Source organism: Candida oxycetoniae (assembly GCF_023343755.2).
Source record: "Candida oxycetoniae strain CBS 10844 chromosome Unknown scaffold39, whole genome shotgun sequence".
In the NCBI taxonomy this organism is placed as follows: domain Eukaryota; kingdom Fungi; phylum Ascomycota; class Pichiomycetes; order Serinales; family Debaryomycetaceae; genus Lodderomyces; species Lodderomyces oxycetoniae.
In genome coordinates this window covers 158,251-178,253 of record NW_026055468.1, presented here as the reverse complement: position 1 = coordinate 178,253, position 20,003 = coordinate 158,251, and the positions used below count along the sequence as shown (strand labels likewise).

General features: G+C 38.4%; 10 protein-coding genes across 10 annotated transcripts; 7 read left to right on the top strand and 3 right to left on the bottom strand. All coding sequences in view use genetic code 12, as the record gives it.

Annotated features, from left to right (window-relative positions):
• Positions 1-70: 70 nt before the first annotated feature.
• KGF56_003781 (uncharacterized protein) lies at positions 71-346 on the top strand (the record flags this gene model as incomplete). The annotated part of the gene is made up of 1 exon (XM_049325149.1): positions 71-346. One exon carries the CDS (start codon positions 71-73, stop codon positions 344-346), a length of 276 nt encoding a protein of 91 aa, XP_049179244.1.
• Positions 347-1,889: 1,543 nt separating this feature from the next.
• On the top strand, positions 1,890-3,461 carry KGF56_003780 (uncharacterized protein; the record flags this gene model as incomplete). Its single annotated transcript, XM_049325148.1, has 1 exon — positions 1,890-3,461. One exon carries the CDS (start codon positions 1,890-1,892, stop codon positions 3,459-3,461), a length of 1,572 nt encoding a protein of 523 aa, XP_049179243.1.
• Positions 3,462-3,720: 259 nt separating this feature from the next.
• KGF56_003779 (uncharacterized protein) lies at positions 3,721-5,859 on the top strand (the record flags this gene model as incomplete). Its single annotated transcript, XM_049325147.1, has 3 exons — positions 3,721-4,399; positions 4,695-4,707; positions 4,806-5,859. 3 exons carry the CDS (start codon positions 3,721-3,723, stop codon positions 5,857-5,859), a joined length of 1,746 nt encoding a protein of 581 aa, XP_049179242.1.
• A 135-nt stretch (positions 5,860-5,994) lies between these two features.
• Positions 5,995-7,077, bottom strand: KGF56_003778 (uncharacterized protein; the record flags this gene model as incomplete). The annotated part of the gene is made up of 1 exon (XM_049325146.1): positions 5,995-7,077. One exon carries the CDS (start codon positions 7,075-7,077, stop codon positions 5,995-5,997), a length of 1,083 nt encoding a protein of 360 aa, XP_049179241.1.
• A 589-nt stretch (positions 7,078-7,666) lies between these two features.
• KGF56_003777 (mitochondrial 54S ribosomal protein MRPL50) lies at positions 7,667-8,458 on the bottom strand (the record flags this gene model as incomplete). The annotated part of the gene is made up of 1 exon (XM_049325145.1): positions 7,667-8,458. The coding sequence occupies one exon, from the start codon at positions 8,456-8,458 to the stop codon at positions 7,667-7,669; it is 792 nt and encodes a 263-aa protein (XP_049179240.1).
• A 200-nt stretch (positions 8,459-8,658) lies between these two features.
• On the top strand, positions 8,659-9,732 carry KGF56_003776 (uncharacterized protein; the record flags this gene model as incomplete). The annotated part of the gene is made up of 1 exon (XM_049325144.1): positions 8,659-9,732. The coding sequence occupies one exon, from the start codon at positions 8,659-8,661 to the stop codon at positions 9,730-9,732; it is 1,074 nt and encodes a 357-aa protein (XP_049179239.1).
• Positions 9,733-10,021: 289 nt separating this feature from the next.
• Positions 10,022-10,765, top strand: KGF56_003775 (U2 snRNP complex subunit; the record flags this gene model as incomplete). The annotated part of the gene is made up of 1 exon (XM_049325143.1): positions 10,022-10,765. The coding sequence occupies one exon, from the start codon at positions 10,022-10,024 to the stop codon at positions 10,763-10,765; it is 744 nt and encodes a 247-aa protein (XP_049179238.1).
• Positions 10,766-11,014: 249 nt separating this feature from the next.
• On the top strand, positions 11,015-15,850 carry KGF56_003774 (DEAD/DEAH box helicase; the record flags this gene model as incomplete). Its single annotated transcript, XM_049325142.1, has 1 exon — positions 11,015-15,850. One exon carries the CDS (start codon positions 11,015-11,017, stop codon positions 15,848-15,850), a length of 4,836 nt encoding a protein of 1,611 aa, XP_049179237.1.
• Positions 15,851-15,916: 66 nt separating this feature from the next.
• RFA2 (Rfa2p) lies at positions 15,917-16,696 on the bottom strand (the record flags this gene model as incomplete). Its single annotated transcript, XM_049325140.1, has 1 exon — positions 15,917-16,696. One exon carries the CDS (start codon positions 16,694-16,696, stop codon positions 15,917-15,919), a length of 780 nt encoding a protein of 259 aa, XP_049179236.1.
• Positions 16,697-17,491: 795 nt separating this feature from the next.
• KGF56_003772 (uncharacterized protein) lies at positions 17,492-19,984 on the top strand (the record flags this gene model as incomplete). Its single annotated transcript, XM_049325139.1, has 1 exon — positions 17,492-19,984. The coding sequence occupies one exon, from the start codon at positions 17,492-17,494 to the stop codon at positions 19,982-19,984; it is 2,493 nt and encodes an 830-aa protein (XP_049179235.1).
• Between the last annotated feature and the right edge of the window lie 19 nt (positions 19,985-20,003).

The following is a 20,003-nucleotide window of genomic DNA, read 5'->3' as shown; positions in this document are numbered from 1 at the left end:
GCCAGAAACATACGACAAGATCCGTGGTCGCGCTGAACATGGTTATAAGAATTCATTGTCGCCAAAGAATATGATTGATCCATTTGGGCCTTCAGATCCACAGAAAGGGTTCAAACCAGACCCACCATTTAAACAAGAAGACTTTGGTGAAGATGTGGAGTCTGAAGAATGGGACTTTACAGTTGCAAAGAATGGAAAATCATCATCTTCTGATAGTGTTGAAACACGAGATGAGAAGAGACAAATGGTGCCTCCCTATCCTAGTGACAAAAAAGAGCAAATGAATAATAAGTATAAAGATCAACATTTCCCAAATGAAGATGAACCCTCCGAGTTTCCTTTTTAGAAAGTGTGCAATAAATTAATAATACAAAAAAAATCAATGTATATATATGTAATTCTCATTCTATAGAGTACTTTTGCAAGCGAAAGAACAAATAAGTTGGTAATGTTGGTCAACATCTTCAGCAGTATCTTTTGCGATTCATCCACAAACATTTTTAGGCTGCTGATACACACACTTAATCTGTTGATAGCTTTTTTTTTTTTGTTTTGAGTTACGTGTATTAGTGTTTAGCGAAAAAAAACTAAAACTGTTAACAAGTGGAGGGTTTAAGAAATTGTGAAAAAATTGGAAAAAATTACATTTCTCAAAGCTCTAGCTGGCTCTAGATCAGTGGCTCCAGCTTACAAAATGACAGTCCTGTTTAATCTAACAGAGTAAGTTATATGATCAAACTCATTAGCTCCTGCTTGAACTGAACCATGCTATCTACTACTAATTGTGAAAAATGCCAAAGAAATCACTCTGTAAAGTGTCTGTGAAAAATGTTGCTTATGCTAGACAGGTGCATTATTACCCTATTAGGTAACAGCGGATTTAAAACAATCTGCAGAGAAACGCAAAAACAAGATGTCAAAATAAGAAAAAAAAAAAAGAAAATAAAAATATTGCCCATTATACATTTTATTCTTGACCCTCTAACTGTGATGTTCAACAGCTAGACGTTTTTACTCTAGAACATGAAATTCAATGATGACGTTTGTTGATCATCAGAAGGTACTAAGTTCTACTAGGCAACAAAGATTGTACACTCTTTTCTTCTTTCATATCCTCTTCTCTTACCTACTTTGGCTTTTGCTTTCGTCTTCGCATTGGGTAATGGTCTAAATGTAATTCTATGCACTAAAAAGCTATACCACTTTTTAATTGAATGATTTTTTATTTTTTTTTTTATGGGGAAAGCTTTTGATTTGAGCACTGCTATTTAGTCAACAGATAAGGATATGTATATGGTAGGCTTACATCTTAGCAAACAAGGTTACTTTATATGGTGGGGTAATAGCAAGCTTATTACTACAGACTTTGGTCTATTCACATTCTGTGCTCTGTACTTTGTGCTCTACTGAACTGTAAGTTGGTGATTTGATAAAATCTTTGCCGATTCTTTCTCTCTTTTATTTTTTTGTTTTTTTTTTTTGTTTTCTAGATTTAATCTCGTAATGTATGATCTATTATTTTAATAAATCAACTAGTTCCAATGCATAGTGGAATATACAAATTTGGAAAAAGCCCAGGGATTGACAAATGATATATCCAAGTGATATAATTGAGCCATTTATTTGGTCACAACCAAATAACCCCTCTCTCTTTTATTTTTTTTTTGGAATTTACACTTTGGAACCAACTACTCTTCTTCTTCTTCTTCACTCATTAGGCTTTGTAGGGTTCCAATAACGTGTCCACCTTAGAGGATAGATATATCAAAAAGAAAACTATCATTGATAAGCAAAAGTACCGCCAGTGACAAACGTTCGATAGAAAACCCACTATTTACTCAAGTTTCTCAAAAGAAATTACTGAAGTTGAAACGTTTGGGCTTGTTACAATGACAAACCAACAGTACTACACAGCGACAACAGGTCTTCTTAACCTCATCATGCATTTGGAAAATGGTGCATCCACAGGAACTGGAATAGTAAATCTAGTCGAATTTGCACACAATTTTCAAGGCCCAATAATACCTTCCCCAATCGTTAACTATTGTCTAAACACACAGAATAATCTATTTGGAAATTATCCAACTAAAGGTGATCTTGCACCGTCAATTACATTCGCTACCTTATTCGGTTTTATTATGCTTGTCCACTGTATCGTGTTTGCCATAGATCAATATCGAGGTCATTATTTTTATATCTCTGTCATTTGGATTTTTTATTCAGCAATGAAGATATGTGGTTTTGCATTACGAGCACAATGGTCAAAAGACATTACTAGAGTGTCATTGGGATTAGCGAGTGAAGTGTTCTTAATCATTCCGGCAGTAGTTATTTTGCTGGCCAACTTGATTCTTGCTCAAAGATTGTTTACATGGAGACATCCAGTCGGTGGATCCAGGAGATTGTTCTGGGGCTTTATGTTGGGTACTTATGCTTTTGTGCTGATTTTGATTGCAGTGACTGTTCTTGCTTCTTTTGTTCCATATTTGTACTTTCTAAGCTGGGATTCGTACAGATCGTGGATCAAAACGGTTCAGTTTACATCGATCTTGGTTATTGCTTACTCCTTGACATCCGTTGCTTTGATTGGGTTGAGTTTCTGGCTACCAACCAAGAAGGATGAGTTGCGGTATACCTACCAGCCATGGTGGATTGAAAGCTTTGCGCCATTCTACTTTCCAGAAAAGGGTGCAGCACAAAGAGCTGAAGCATCATTTATGAAGAGGAATTCAAACCACAGACATGCGACGAGAGTGATTGCAGCTACACACCACCACTTCCACAGCGTTAAGGGGTTGACCAACAAACGTGGAGATCTCAAGCATAATATTTCCATGGGATTACTTGTGATTACTACGGTACTTATCTTCATTAGTGCCATGGGTAGAGCCATTGTAGTTTTCCAAGCAAGAGAAGCAAGGTATTCCAGTCCCGCAGCAAACAAGTGGTTCATGTACGTATGCTGGGGTGTTTTTGAAGTGATAATCAATATACTATACATTGTAGGTAGAGTTGATCTTCGATTTTACCGTCCAGACAGGTTACCCAAACCTGTTAGAGAGATTATCACTGCCGAACAAACGTACTATCCATCATCAGACGAAGAAGAAGACGGGTTCCATAGAGATAGGCCAGAAACATACGACAAGATCCGTGGTCGCGCTGAACATGGTTATAAGAATTCAGTTTCTAGACAAGAGCCAGCCTATCCCGGTCATGACCCAGGATATACATCTGAAGCAACGGAAGAGTATGAAGAAGATGATGATGATACAGATGCTGATGAGGACGATGAAGTGAATTCTAATGAATGGGATTTCACCGTTCCCAAGCAAGAAAAGATGTCACTTAGTTCTGACGAAGTAAGTAAACACGTTGAGCCACCTTATCCAACATCCCCAGCGAATAAAAAACATAACAAGGAGGTAAGAAACGACAACGAATCAGAGTTTAACTTTTAGAGAAAACGGAAATTGAAAAGCGAAAAATAATACCCCGGTTCTTTCTTAATACCATGGTTTCAATTCTTTCCCAAAGTAATGCTTTGATTTCTGTCTTTTTTTTTTTTTTATATATATATTTCTTTTTTTATAGATGCTTAATATCATATAAAGAGAGCTACCCAACAGCTCATCTCATCTAAGAACCGTTCCTATTATCTCCAGTATCTTTTTTTTTTTTTTTGTTTTGGCGGGGGTCTACTTGCTTCACTAGAGGTAAATGGTTTCAAATATATGGACAGCAGCTGCAGATAACCATCTAGAATCGGTTCAGCGGTTTATAAACCTGGGCGACTTCACAGCAAATTCTAAAGACCCCAATGGCTACACTCCGATTCACGCGGCAGCTTCGTACGGCCACCTTGACCTTATAGAGTATTTAGTTAGTCAGAAAGGCGGAGACATAAATATTCAAGATAATGAAGGAGATACGCCTTTGCATCATGTGGAAGATCTCACCACTGCCAAGGCACTAATAGAGCAATATCATGCAGATTACAAGATTAAAAATAATGATGGACTAACAGCAAGTGAATTTATTGAACAAGAGGACGAGTTTCCTCAAGTTGCAAAATACCTCAAGAGTTTGACTCATGACCGAGTTGAAGAAAACGATATTAAAGCAGGAAATGCTAGTCGATTTTTGGAGAGCTTGCCTAGGCCAGGTACTATTGATGGTCATGAAATTAAGTACACTTTAGAAAATGACCGGGAAGGAGCAGCTGAAGAAGAATTGAGCTCTGAAGAACTTGAAAAAAGGAGAAGGAAAATTGAACTGATTTTGAACAGTGATAATCCAGAATTAGGGTTACGAGAGTTGGTTAAGAATGCTGTGCACGAGGGAATGTTACAGTATAATGAAATGGAGCAACAGAAAAGGAGTAATACTGAACATATAAGTAAGAAGAAAAAATAACGCCATGTAAAGTAAATAAATAATAAAGTCAATGTGATTTCTTATCCCTCTTTAAAATATAATGGCCATGGCTTCACTTTTGACGTTAGTCGCCAGTTATAGTCCATCGCTCGCTCGCCGTAGCAGAGCGCAGAGGGAGAAGAAAAAAAATTGTCAGATTTATCAAGAGAAAAATTTCAACCAACTTCTTCTCACAAAAGAATCAATTGGAAAATAGGAAACAAATCGTGGTTCATTCGAGATGTTGTTTGAGTTTTTGTCAAAATACGTTGCTTTAGGTGTACCTAATAAGTATGTTAACTAATACCCCCCTTTTTTTTTTTGCTCTAATCCCCCAATTGCTGCACCTCGTAGCTATTACTAACCCACTCTTTAATAATTGTTTCTAGAGCGAGTGATCTTACCTTGGAAGAGCTTAAAGCCATGTCTATTTGGCAAAGAGCTGCGATAAGAGACTGGAGATTAGAGTTTTTCACTATCGGGTTCATTCTCTTATTTGTGTTATTATATAAAGCCGGCGACTTATACAATAAGAGCAAGGTTATTAGTTTTTTGAAAGCTATTGAACCAACATTTAAAAAACAATTTTTCCAATTTGGAGTTTTGCCAAATAGACTTTACGTTAAGGACAGCTCAGAAAATTATGCCTCATACGCCACAGGACGCTTAAATATTGCAAAAGTTGATTTGAAGTTCACCTTGGCTCCAAGACAAAATGTATTTCTTTGGATAATGGAGTATTGTTTTAGTATATTTACATCTAGTGTTCGTTCACCAGTGGACAAAGTTGACATCATCATTACCCCACTGGGAAAGTATGATAATTTCATATCTTCAATTGTTTCCAAATTGGGTATGGACGAAGCTAGAAAATTGAACTATTTCCTATCCTTGTGTAAAACTACCGATTCACAAGTTTTGCCTCAAAGTTTTGTTTACATGAGTGAAGCTAATGAATTTCAAGAAAAAATCACCACAAATGACTTGAAGCAAGCATTAACTTTGCAAAGCGCTTCATACGTCAAATTTATTGCCTTCACTGATCAACCCACTATCAAGCCCGAAAACTTGAGAGAGTTTATCCCCAATAGAAGAGTAGTCATTGAATTGAAATTGACAAATAATAAAGAGGCTCTAAAAGTTATTAGCAATGTACTTGAAGCTGTTTTTAACATTGTTGACAAATTGTCCGATCAAAGTATCACTTTCAGACCAGAAACAATCAGAAAAATAGTCAAGACTAGAGAATTTGAAATCGAGAAATTGAAGAAAATCGAGCAGGAAGCTAAAGATGAAAAATTAGCTGAAGAGCAAGCTAAGTTGAAGAGAGAGGAAAGAGATAAGTTAAGAAACATGTCTAGAGAAGACCAATTGAAAGCCGAAAAGAGGGCTCAAGAGAGGAAACAAAAGAAGATGCAAAGAAAACAAAAAGTTAGGATGTAGAGAGAGAGAGAGATAGGGAGGGAGAGTTAGCATATATATATATATATATGTGTGTGTGTGTATTTTTTCGTTGCCTCATTGAAGGTCCTTTTGATATTTATGTAAATATACGCTGTTTGTTGTAATTGAATAGACTTATAATTTACCAGTTAATCTCCATCCTCTCCCCACGGGAGTATTAAAAACTTCAATTATACCACACCCCAAAGCATCAGCCAATACCCAATGCAAATCATAACCGAAATATGGTTTGCGAAAATTATTCAACTTTGGATCTCCTTCAGGATTTACACCCAGCCATCTACGGAATAGTTCGTCCTCTAATAATTCTTTATACTTTGTCTTATTTAAAGCTTTTACTAGCCATATCTTGCACTCGTTTACTAACTTGAGGAAAGTTCCGCACCCAGGATATGCAATTGAATAGTGACTTTCTTGCTCGTTGAAATGATTAGACGTAAGCGTTATATAACCCAAGCGCATCAAATTTGAAATATCTGCCTCTGTAAAATGAAAAGAAGATATGAACATTTCCTGTGGATTCAACCTGACAAAGTCATGAAACTTCTCAAGGCTGCTTACGACTCCTCTAGCTTCTTCGTCGTTTTTGGCTTTCATGGCGTTGACAGACTCTTCTATAACCTTATCAAAATGCTTACTTAAAGCAACTATTTCAACATTTTCAAATCCATAGGTAACTTTCTTCAGTTGAAAAGCATTCAAAGATCTCAGTATCACAGGAGAAGCATTACTAATAATGAATTTCCGAACAATGCCTCGTCGTATACTCAACTCTAATGACTTATCAACAAACGTGTTTCCTTGGGTATGGAAAATAGAGTATAGCTGAGTTACAGTAACTACCCCCGATGGTAGTGATTGTCTAAATGTGACAAGTTCTGCTTTTGAGCTACTTGACAAATTTTTGATTTGAAAGATAACTTCCTCTAAACTAGTTCCTTTTAAATGGTTCAATCTGTACTTATCATGAAGCTCTGTCGATTCAGACCATCGATTTGTGAGTATTGTGTTGATCGCAACAACCACATCTTCCTTAGATGATAGCTGATAGTCTAGCTGCACATTATAATCTGTCACTTTTAGTTTCTCCTTGTTCTCTTTAGCAGGCGAAGAAGAGGAGGAGGAGGAAGATGGTGATGATGATGGAAGCAGTTTCTTTAGTACATTTTCTTGATAAACTCTCTGGCAAGGAAGCATCCGCTTAACATCCCTTTGGAATTTTTTTATAGGCGACTTTGAGGGGCTTCTCCTTGAAGCAACCGAGGTCCTCGCAGCACTATACTGTAAGGTCATAATCTCCAAGTTCAAAAAGTGGTTAATAAATAAATGGCAAATGGTATTTAGTGAAGAGCAATGGGCTCCTTCTTATTAAAGATCATTGATATTGGCCTACAACTGGTAGCTCTGAAGTATTGGTTCAACAGTGATAAAGAGATGAAGAGATGAAAGAAAAGGGTTTTCAAGGTAAACACCAGCAGGAGTCAAAGGTGGCGCTGATGGAAGCGATGGTAAAGACAATAGAGAAAGTGGCAAGGAGATAGAGGAAGTGGCAAGAAATAATGACACTAGCGGAGCCGAAGGAGACGCTAGTGAATGGAAATGAGGGCATTGTCTCGTCCTTCGTTTCAGTTCGTTTTCTATTTACAGCTTAGAACACCTTATTTTTCCACTTGGATATATGGGGTCCAATCTTACTATCATACTGCTGACACCAACGTTTCTTGGGTCATAAGCAAGTTCATTGGCACCAAATTTCTCTCACCATAAGCAAGTTCAGAATTCACGTTTACTCAATTTCTAAAATTCTAGTGTGCGTGATATTTTCCTTGTCAGAAGTGATCTTGACATTGTATCTTCCCACCTCATTAATCTCCTTGATTTCCTGATCTGGAGTATCAATATAGCTTAGATGTAAAATATATGGGTCTACAGCAAACCCACTTTTCTCTGAAATATATTTGGCAATGAATCTCCTGCCAATTGGCATCTCTGAAGCTTGGAGAGTTATCAACTTGGGCAATTTGACAACAACATCGTTTATCGACTTGTATCGAACGTCTATTACTTCTTCAAATCCCGGAATAGCTGTTTCTGACTTGTATGGATTAGACTGAATCTGCAATTCCGGTTTCACTTGATTACTCTTTTTCGTGGGAGATTTCATAATATTGAAAAGATCAGAAAGTTCTGAAAATGACATTGGACCTTGCTCTGCCTCTGCTTTTGCATCTGCATCTGCCCCTGCCCCTGACTGAGCTTGCGCTTGTGCATTACTTTGTTTCTGTGCTTCTTCTTTCTCGAGTTTCTCCTTCCTTTGCCTTGCACGAATCATCTCAATATCAACAACTGGTAGTCTTGGTGGCGTTTTCGGCGTAATATAACAAGCTTTGTTGTCAACGTGTAAATAGTTCCTCATAAATCCTGGCTTGACATTCAACACCTGACCTTTAACTCCTATATTTGGTACATCTGTTAGCAACTGTACTTCAACAAGTTTATTGACCGTCCTTTGTTTGAATGTTCTTATAGCATATGAAGGCGCCAGACAAGCCCTCATTCGAATCATAAGAGTCGACATCTTACTCAATGGGGTTGGTAACTAACTTGAAGAAGTGAAATGAAATGAAATGAAAAAAAAAAAAAAAAAAAAAAAATTGTAGTTGAATTTGGTGAGTGAAAAAAAAAGAAGGAAAATTTAATGAGCATCTCTTCTATACAATAAGCTTGAAAAATGAAGGGAAAGGTTTGTATGATAAGAAGAGAAGTAGCGTGGTATTGATGGAGGAGCCCCAGATACAATGTATGATATGTTTGAGTAATCGGTCGAAATATACTTGTCCCATATGTGCTTTTAAAACTTGCTCTTTACTGTGTTACAAGACTCATCAAACCAAGCAAACCTGTACTGGGAAAGTCGATGTGACTCGATTTGTTAAGCAAGAAGAATTGACTTCAAACCCTGTCCATTTGAACCGAGACTATAGCTTTTTGCAGACTGTTGACAGGCAAGTTCATTTGTCTAAAGAGGATATCAAGGTGAGTGCTAAAAATATTTTCAAAAGAAGTAGAAATGATCACTTTCAGAATAGGAAAAGGTTCAAGAGTTTTTATGAAAATGGACTAGACAAGGATAAGAGAAAATTGTCTGTTTGCAAAACCTTTTTGCATGATCCTCCTACCCAAATCAAACGCGATAATACACTTGTCGTTCAACTTCCCTCGGGAATGCTGAGATCCGTGTCCAATAAAACCGGCTATGAAAAAAGACTCAATTGTTTTGTTTGGACAGTTGAGTGGATACTTTTTGATGGTCAAGCAAAGGAAGTTACCAGATTTCTTAGTTTTCGCTTAAAAGAAAACTTGACTTTAAAGGAGATTGTACCTATTAATATCTTGAGCAGTCACGGTATATCGAACAAAGATAGCTTACGATTTTACTTGAAGAATGTAATTAACCAACCAAAAGACTCGGTTTTAGCCTTGGATTCTAATTCAACGCTAAATTCAGCCTTGAAAAATAAAGTTGTCTTGGAGTACCCAACAATTTACATTACCCAGGAGGAGGGAGACGTTTTGAAGGACAGAGTAGTGGACGAGAAAAAAGCATACACATACGGCTTGAGTGATGCAGGAGAAGAGGACTCTTCTGAAAGCGAGGATTCTTTGAGCAACAAGGATGATGATGATGACTCCGATAGCGGGCCCGAGGAGCACACACTGAAGAATTTAGTTGTCAGCAAATTCTCCTTACCTATAGATATCGCAAGTACCTCCCCAATTGCAAGCAATACTGAAGCTGCTTCCGATATACCAAGTGTTGGAGAAACTGTAGATGTACATGACGTAGATTGAAATGAAAAAGATAAAATATTTTAGATTGTATTTTTGTACTAGCCAATGACATCCAAACTCATCGGTTCGCTGACTGGTGAGTATCTCTTTGTACCATTGGTGAGTATATCTTCCTGCCCCATGGGGTGTTTCTTATATATTCTTCGTAGGATGTCCCTTACGAGTCTCTTTGTAAGTTCTACAAATGCAATAAAAGTCTGGGGAAGAAGGGAGCAAAAAAAAAAAAAGAATAAGATGAGCATCTCATCTCATCTCAATGGGGCCATCTCGATAGAAGCACAGTTTCTTGATGGCGTCAGTGTTTAAGAAACTTCCTGATTCCGAGAGAAACATCGAGGCATCTTTGTATTTTGGTAACTTGGACCCCCAATGTCTGGAAGTGTTGATGTACGAATTGTTTGTCCAATTTGGACCGGTCAAAAACTTGATTATGCCAAAAGATCGAATTCACAAAACGCACCAAGGATATGGGTTTGTAGAGTTTAAAAATGCACGAGATGCCAAGTACACAGAGGATATTCTACGTGGGGTCAGACTCTATGGAAAACTATTGAAATTGAAAGAATTGGATTTCAAGCAGCCGGCTCAACAACAGAGATCGGTGGGCACTTTTATCAATACGAAACTGGATTTATTAAATGAGAAATTTGTTGACGTTGGAGCAAAAGTATTTGTTAATAATTTGAACCCCTTGATTGACGAGAAGTTCCTACTACAAACTTTTCTGAAATTCGGCACTGTTATAAGACAACCTACAATAAAAAGAGATCCCGAGGGTAAGTCTATGGGGTTTGGATTTGTTACATTTGCAGATTTCGAAACAAGCGATAAGGTGATTGAAAAATTGAATAGTACAATTTTGATGAATTCAAAAATTAGCTTAGATTATGCTTTCAAAGAAGATGGCCTGAAAGGTGGCAAGAGACTCCGACATGGAGATCAAGCAGAAAGAATATTAGCAGAAAGCGCTAAAAGAAATAATGTTCTGAAATCTAAGAAGATGTATAAAGTGTTTAAAAAAGCTAAAACTTAGTTGCCCCCCGCATGCTCTATCAGAGATCTCGTCATCGTCCCTTATCAATTGCACGGCATTAGATTTACTATCGCTTTTCGCTGTAGCTCCAACTTTTCAGCTTTCTTTTTTTTCTTCTTTCCCTTAAATCTGATCTCCATACTTTTTTTTTTTCCACTATTGTATCTAAGTGAAGTGATAAGCTTTGTATACTCAGATATAGAGCGTCGGGTATCGAGGTATCCGGGTATCTAGTGTCCATTATAAGAGATGCCCATAGATAAGATATATGAGAGCAATATTTCGAAATGTTTGCAAGAGCAAATTCTTGTTCAGAAAAATGGCAATGGATCTGTCAAACGAAGGAAATTGAGGAATCGAATAAACCTTTCTCTGGAACCCCAGGAAGAGATTGAGCTAGTTTGCAAAACGGTAGAGTTTTCAGGTATTTGTTCAACATCATTTTCTTGTGATCTTGATATTGATGACAGCTATACTAAAGTCAAGTTTGAAAAAGGTGGCCGATTAATTATAAAATGGGGTGTCAATAAGAAGGACCCTTTAGTGGAAATAGGCGATCCCTTTTGTGCTGCTGCTCAAGAGTCTATCCGCGATGAAATATACTTGTTGAATCAAACAAAGGAAAAATACGGACTAATTGGAGGTGTCAAGCTTCACTTGAAGATTGAAAAGGGTCTTATCACATTGGTCTTGAGCTATCGTGTTTGTTACATTGTGCACTTTCAAAATACTGTAACAAAGGAGATTCTGAGAATTATAAGAAATATTGTTAAAGGCGGAGTTTCCCCAACAAAACCTACAGATGCTGCTACTGTTGAGCTTTTCTACCACAGCATATGCGAAAGGACTGAAAGCATGCCAAATTTTGAAGGGGACTTTGATATTCCCGAGCTAGAGACGCGTTTGCTAAATTTTCAAAAAAAAAGCGTGAATTGGATGCTCTCAAAAGAAAGTGCAATCTACAGCTGCGAAACCAATAGGTGTATACAGGAACCCTTCTTGAAGAAGGAGTATTTGGATGATCCCAGTACAGTGGTAAAAATGATGAACAAAATTTGGTACGGATGGAAAGAAGTCGAGTTTCGAGGAAGAACACTATATTTCAATGAGTTAACCTGTCATCTCTCCACACTTGTACAACTACGGTTGTTCTTATCAGATTACCTTCTGAAAGAGGATAAAGACACGTATCCCATCATACTACCTTCCAGGGGACTTTTGAACGAAGAGATGGGGTTGGGAAAAACTGTTGAATGCACATCATTAATTCTACTAAATCCAAGGCCGGTGCATGAAATTGACCAAAGGCTAAGGCTTCAACTAAGCTCCATAGGAGATTTTAAAACAATAATAAAAGGAAGAACAACTCTTATTATTGCTCCAAGCTCAATACTCAAGCAATGGCAAAACGAGATTGTGAACTTGGCTCCATCGTTAACTATCACAGAATACAAAGGTGTTGGACATTACCCAATGTTTGAAAATAAACCGGCAATAATTGCAGAATATTTGAGAAAGTTTGACGTAGTTTTCACAACCTACCAGGTAATTTCTAGAGAGTTGGACTATGCAAAATACTCGAAAAATTTGAGAAAAACACGTGCAGCTAAAAGAGAGACACTTTATGACTATGATAACGATGAAGAGGAAAATGAAAAAGAATCAGCATCTAAAAATTCCAGTTCAGGTACAGTTGAAACTTTATCGGATGAGACATATTCTCAAAAGTATCGTGACTACTTTCAAATAAGTGAACTAAGAAATTACAAACGTCAACCCAATGCCAAGTCAGAAGAGGGACAAGTTGAAACTGATTACGAAAAAGCTTTACAAGATGAAATTGCATTGGCTTTGAAACACAACAAACTTCCGAATTGGTACAGAAAGAATGATTACGAGTGTCCTTTAATGTTGATACAGTTTTGGAGAATTATTTTGGATGAAGTGCAAATGGTTTCTCTGAGTGTGTCTAAAGCTTTCAAAAGTGCAGAAATGATACCCAGGTTTCATGCATGGGGTGTATCTGGAACACCAATCAAAAAGGATTTGCAAGATTTGTTTTCATACTTGAGGTTTCTTCATTTCTATCCATTCGACGTTGATATTGGGGAAATTTCGTGGGAGTTTTTGATTAGCAATCGCCAAGAATTTGTCGATTTCTGGTCAGAACTCTCTATACGGCATACGAAAGCTATGGTCCACAACGATATCAGGCTACCTGAACAAAATAGAATTCTTTTAACTACTTCATTTACACCTATTGAGCAAGATTTTTATGATGGAAAATTTTCAGAGTGCTTGGAAGCTATTGGATTAGATAAGGACGGAAACCCTGTTAGAAATGATTGGGAAATGTCACCGACCCTAATACAAATTATGAAGAGTTGGCTAGTCAAGTTGAGGCAAATTTGCTGTTCTCCCCAAGTGGGTAACTTGAATTTAAAATCACGAAAGTTAAGACGCGCAAATTTTTCGAAGGGACACGGGTATTTTGTTGAAACATTGAAGCCACTTGATAGTTTGCTCGAGAGTATGATGAGCGAACTGTACGGGAAAGTCATTGATAAAGAGAGGACAAAGCTTGAGGTGCTTTCCCAACTATCGGAGTTTTTAGAGTTTGTTTACTACCCCGCGGCTGCAGCTGCATACTTGAAAATGGGGATTATTGAGGCAAGAAGAATTACCCATCGTCTTGAAGTTATATTGAAAAAATACATAAAGGATTATCGTGAAAAAGCTGATAGTGAGCTAGCAGAAGATGACGATGAAATTGGGAAAATCAACACAAGTGAACTGAAGCCTAATGAAGGTGAAAATTATGCGGAATCTCGGATTACTGGAGCCAGAGTTCGGTTAAGAAATTGGTTATTGATCTTGCATAGATTCTACTTTTTATTTGCTTCTGCAAATTTCCAGCTTCACGATAAGGAATTTCAAGAGCTCATTGCTAAATACAAAGTTGCAGTTGACTATAAAGCACTCTTGTCTGATAGTTTTGACAAGTACAAAGGCGAAGAGAGAGCTGATGAGCTTGCATCGATTATGACCTTGGTACCGGCTTCCGAGTTTGCTTTGAAACATGAAAACGTTGACCTTGGCTCATATGAGAAAAATGAAACAAAGTATTATGAGTTGGCTGAAGAAATTCGAGCCAAGATATTGAAACTGAGCGTTAAACAATTGCAGAAAGTGTTGGAATCGAGGATAATTACTCGTGGTTTATATCGATCTTGGAACAGTTCATTCATTGACGATGGGGAAAGTTTGTTACCCAAAACGTCAAAGAAATTTTTCAATTTAGTTCCCTTGATGAATATCGAGTCGCTAAAAAACCTTATTATTAACTCTACCGTGAGTCAGTTTGTCAGCAAGTTAGAAAGACTCCTTCGGCTGTTGAATGTGAATGCAGAAAACATCAATGCAAGTTTTAAGATCTTGTTTGATACGCTTTGTGAACCTGTTAGTGATAGAGGTACCAACCCAGAAGATAACGATTACGAAAAAGGTTTAAAAAGTCAAGAGGCTATTGAGCATGCATTAAGTGTTGTTGACAAATATCTAGTAGAGAGGAAAAACTTGATTCATGGTTCCTCCGAGAAAATCCTCAGTGTCAAAAGTGCAACAGCAACAGCAACAGCAACAGCAACAGCAACAGCAACGGCAACACCCAATGATCAAGTCAATTCAGACTTTACAAGCTTGATAACCGAGTTGGGATCCATAGAGAATGAATTAAAAGAATCTTATTCGTCTAGATCTAAAGCAGAACTCGAGATTTTCCAGGCAATTGCTCAAAAGGTACGGACACTTTTTGAGAATCAAAAGTTGGCTCATGCATTAGTGCACAAAGAGGTCAATGTAAATTGTAATGCAGTGTTTAATGCAAGAATCGAGTATTATAAGCAACTTCAGCAAATTTCGGATTCAGTTGCGGCTCCAAAATATGACTACTTGGATAGAGAACGGCTAAAGACCTCTGTTTTAGAAAGCCGTTTGCTCACATACAAGTCCAAATTTTTACAGACAAATCGCTCAATGGATGCAGCCGTTGCTAGGTTGAGATATCTCTCCGAACTAGTTAAAGAGTCACAAATGCAAACTGGTGAAGAAAGCACTATGCTTTGTATTATTTGTCAATCTGAGATCACGGTTGGTTCCCTCACAAAGTGTGGTCACAAGTACTGTACAGAATGTCTACAGCATTGGTTGAGGAGCGCGCGAGTCTGCCCCATGTGCAAAACAAACATTGATGGGGATTCAGTGCACAATTTCACAAGAAATGCCCTGGTTTTGAAAGCAACGGAAGTGCATGACGTTCAACATACTTTGAGTGCTGGTTTGAATAGCATATACAAGTCGCTCGACCAAAATGTTGTGCAAGAAATCCACGAAATCGAATTGAATTCATCGTTTAGCTCAAAAGTGGATATGATAACAAAGCAAGTATTGTACTTGAAGAGAAAAGATCCTAGTGTGCAAATTCTCATCTATAGTCAATGGCAAGATATGCTATACATCATTGGTAGCGCCCTTAAGTCTGTGGAAGTATCCTACATTGGGTTTGATGGTTCCTTGAACGAAGATACTGGTCGAGGACGCAAGAAGGCACGGGTTGAGTCCGTTGAGTATTTCAAGGACCCCAAAAACAAGGTTACTTGTTTTTTGTTGAATGCCAATGCGCAAGCAAGTGGATTAACCTTGGTTAATGCGACCCATGTCTTTTTATGTGAACCATTAATCAATACTTCGTTGGAATTACAAGCCATTTCCAGAATTCATAGAATCGGTCAAACGCGTCCAACTACAATATGGATGTTTTCAATAGAAAACACAGTAGAGGATAGTGTGATAATCACAGCAACGAACAAAAGACTAAAATTGATTGACAAAAACAACAAAAAGAAGAAGAAATACGCCACCATAAATGAGTTGGATATAAATGTCGCAGACTCATTAACTATGATGAGCAACGAAGGGGCTGAAAATTGGGTTGGTAAGAAAAGTCTTTTCCAAGGAGAAAACGTAACCATTAGTGATCTATGGGATGCCTTCTTCAGTTCTAAGTTACAGCATTCGTATAAGTAACTAGTTTGAAAGTATACAACCTTTTCTTTTTTTTTTTTTTGTTTCATTTTTTCATTTTTTTCATTTCTAAATTGCAATATACCCTCCGTCATTATAGCCGAGATAAACTCTACCATTTTCAATCAATTCATTGCATTCTTTCAATGCCACATCTTGTTCAATTCCTAATTTTTGGGCAATAAATTGAAGAGGAACACCTTCTTGCATCGTTTTACTCTCCTCGCGAATGAAATCAAATATTTTGTCCACTAATGAATTACTAGAGTCGTCCTTGACAAATAGTGAGTTACTTGTATTTGAGCCGCTACTTTTTGGAACACCTTGACTTTTTAAATGGTGATCAATAGCGCTCAAGTGGTGATATATGATCTGATTGCTATCCTCAATTGGCGAGATTGCTGCATTCTGTATACTTTTCTTTGTCATGTGTGTCTTTAGGGACCCGCCAATGAAAACGTACTTGTTCAAGAATCCCAGATACTTCTCCATCTCTTGTTCGATGGAGCTATTATTTTCGTCAACCCATTTTCGAACTTCGATAGAGCCAGTTCCGTCTTCAACCATGATCACTATACTCATACCCTGTCCGTCTAGCTTGCGAACAACCCCTATAAAGCTCACCATATTCAAAGTGACATTATTGACTATAAAGTCTCCGTCTGGTTTTGGCTGAGAAGCCTCTAAAATCTGCTTAATCGTGACTGGGGTGAGACTCGAACGTACTTGTTGCTTAGTCGATTGTGACTCACCTTCATTGTTGAACCCGCCGCCCTGATAGCCAGTATTTGCGAAGCCACCATCTCCGTAGTTGCCCCCGTAGTTACCAAAAGTACCATACTCTGACATTATTATAGATACACGCTGACTAGTAAATGTTAGATGGAAAACAAAGTGATAAATGAGACGCGTTGCTATGAAAAAGATTTTTTTTGCTTCCTTAAAGAAAATTTGGCGCAGAGCGACACTAGCGACACTAGCGACACTGGCGAGCAGAGCGAGCTAGTGGAGCAGAGCAGTACTGACTGACACCATGAACCAGCGCGAGTGACGACACTATTTTACAATGAGGATACAATGCCGAGGAGGAGAGGTAAGTGGATGGATAAGATAGCAGCAAACCGTAGAGATAAATATGGCTAGACAGCTTTGGCTACTGTCGAGGCTAGACAGTTTTGGCTATTGTAGAGGCTAGACAGCATAGGCCACTGTAGAGGCTAGACAGCATTGGCTACTGTAGAGGCTAGACAGCATAGGCCACTGTAAAGGCTAGACAGCATTGGCCACTGTAAAGGCTAGACAGCATTGGCCACTGTAGAGGCTGGACAGTTTTGGCCACTGTAGAGGCTAAACAGCATTGGCTACTGTTAGACAGTTTTGGCTACTGTCGAGGCTAGACAGCATTGGTCGCTTCGCTCGCTCTGGCCGATAGTGTCGTTCAGTACTGGTCCACTAGCTCGCTCTGGTCGATAGTGTCGTTCAGTACTGGTCCACTAGCTCGCTTCGCTCGCTAGTGCCAGTCAGTACTGCTCCACTAGCTCGCTTCGCTCGCTAGTGTCGCTAGTGTCGCTAGTGTCGCTAGTGTATACATTGAAAGGTTTGATTAAAAAAAAACCAAAAAAACAATAGTACTTTACAAAAGTGATGGAAATTGATCCAGAGTTTGAAAAATTGCCCTCCTTTGATTTCGTTCAGTCATCAGATCTAGTCAAGCTAGATTTTTTGTCACGTCAAAACTTGGAGATACTGCTGTCCGTTGAAGAAGACGAGAATATCATTCACGGTGTCAAGCGAGAGATTAAAGGTGGAGCCCAATTTCAACCATCAGTACCCATTCCACACCCAGCAAACCTGCTAGCGGCTACTGCTGCTACTCCTGAAGTAAAGACCCCTAGTAGTAAGACTACTTTCTCTAGTATCAAACTAGTGCCCTACCATCCTAGACTAAAGACGGAAAGGCTTGGCCGTCCTCGCAAGCATATCGCTACAAGTACAAGAACTACTCCACTAGAAACTTCATCGTCGCAAAACTATAACGAGTCAATAATGTCTAGGTTTCGTTTTGATCAACAGCCTCTTGAAGGGCCTGGATGTAGAGGTGGGAAGGGTGTTTCCAAAGTACCTCGTGGCCGAATAACCCTGGCTTCAATCAGGAACAAGCAACAATCCATACTCAATTTTGCTCCAATAAAGAAATCACCACCACCACCACCACAACAACCAGCAACAACAACAACAACTACGAATGAATTGACCAATTCAGGGAAAAATACCCAAGAAAATGATGTATTGCTGCTAAGCCCTGAACTGGCAGAAACCCACACCAACGAAATTAAGCCGCTTAAACTTGTATTGAAGCTTCCCAAAGCAACTTCGTCATTGGCACTGCTGCTGCCGCTGCAGCAGCAACTGCAACTGCAACTGCTACAACACCCCGAGGTTCTTCAATCGGAAAAGAAAGACGGCCACACAAATCGCTTTTCACCGCATTTAATCCGCAAACCTGAGTCTGCCGAGGCTTCAAAAAGAGGCGGTATGAAAGCATTACCCTCACCACTAGTACCCATAAGCTTTATGAGAGACTCATTTGCAGCCAACGATATTGAAAGCGAAAGTGATTTTAACCTACTAGCCTTGGGATACCCTGTTAGAAAATCATCATTTGCCCAAGATATTATATTCATAATTGCCTACTTGAACAAATTCAAGGACCTCATTCCCATGGCACTGAATTTGGGTCCCAAAGATTTTGAAGAGGGTCTTGGCCTTGTTGCAGTTAGCAATGGCCATGATGGAGTTGAGAATGGATTAGAAAATCTAGAATACAATAATAATTATATCTCCAGAGAAATGAATGATTTATTCAATAAATTGTTAACTTTGGTGCTAAATAGGAAAAAAGCAGTTCAGAGTACAACCAGTGCCATAATGGAGCTAAAACCACAGACTAATAAATTAAGAATGCCCATTGAATGGAAAACTTTCCGTTGCGCAGAATCTGAAGTCTACCATCCTGGTTCTCCTGTTGATTTGGCACACCCAGACATTTTAATCGATAGCTTTCCAAAAGAATGTGAATTTGTGACAACATTTAATCCTTTTTACACAAGTGAGTTTGAAACAAAAGGTTTAGCAGGAATACAACGTCCGATTGACAGATTGATAATGTTAAGAACATTGGCCCAGTGGTCTTTGTCTACCTCGGAAACGCTTAGGAACTATATAGCTCAAAACGTGCAAGCCCAAGAGATGCCAGGAGAAAAGAACACCTACTATGCGGCAAGGGTGGTAATCTGTGGAGCGGATGATTGCCAAGAAATGAAGCTTAAAACGGAGAAACGTTTATCGAAGATGAAATCAACCGAGGAGGATTTGAAGTACGTTGATCCCATGTCTGATCCTACATTACACTCTATGAACTTACGTTTGATTGATCAACTTGTAGGTGATCTTGGCTTTCGTGGTGGTATGTTTTATTTATGTCGCACAGCCGATGAAAATACAGGAGGCCTTGCTTCTGTAAAGAAAATGACAAGCGTTTGGAAAGGTTTGGAGATAAATATAGGGAGTGCGCTCCCGTCTAGCTTCAAGTTGTATTTACAAGATGTTTACAAGATGCTTACAGAAGCATCGAATGAGGAAGGAGTTGAATTTGATGAGAAAGGCGAGGAAATGCATAAATCAGTAGAAGAAGAAGAAGAGGAGGAGGAAGAGGAGGAGGAGGAAGAGGAGGAGGAGGAGGAGAAGGAGGAGATGAAAAAAGGACATTGGTACGAGGTTGCTTCAAATTGTAAAGAATTGGGTGATTTTATTAATTATCTCCAAGACAAAATCAATGAGGGCAGAAATACATTAAAACCACCAGTGACTTTAAAAGCAGCATCCAGGTTACATAAATACTTATCAAATATGCTTCCCTTGCTACAAAAACAAGAGGAGTTGACGAGTTCTTCCAGACTCAAGAAAAAAAAGGTTGATTATAACGAAAGGAGAGCTATTGAACTATATGACGATGTATTTGATAGTTCAGATAAATGGATTAGCAATAACGGCGCTGAGGATGATGATAATTACGTCGATGACCAGGCACAAATGGACGATAAAAACGACGATGATGATGAAGAGTATTTTGAGTGAAAAATGGATTCCAAAAGAA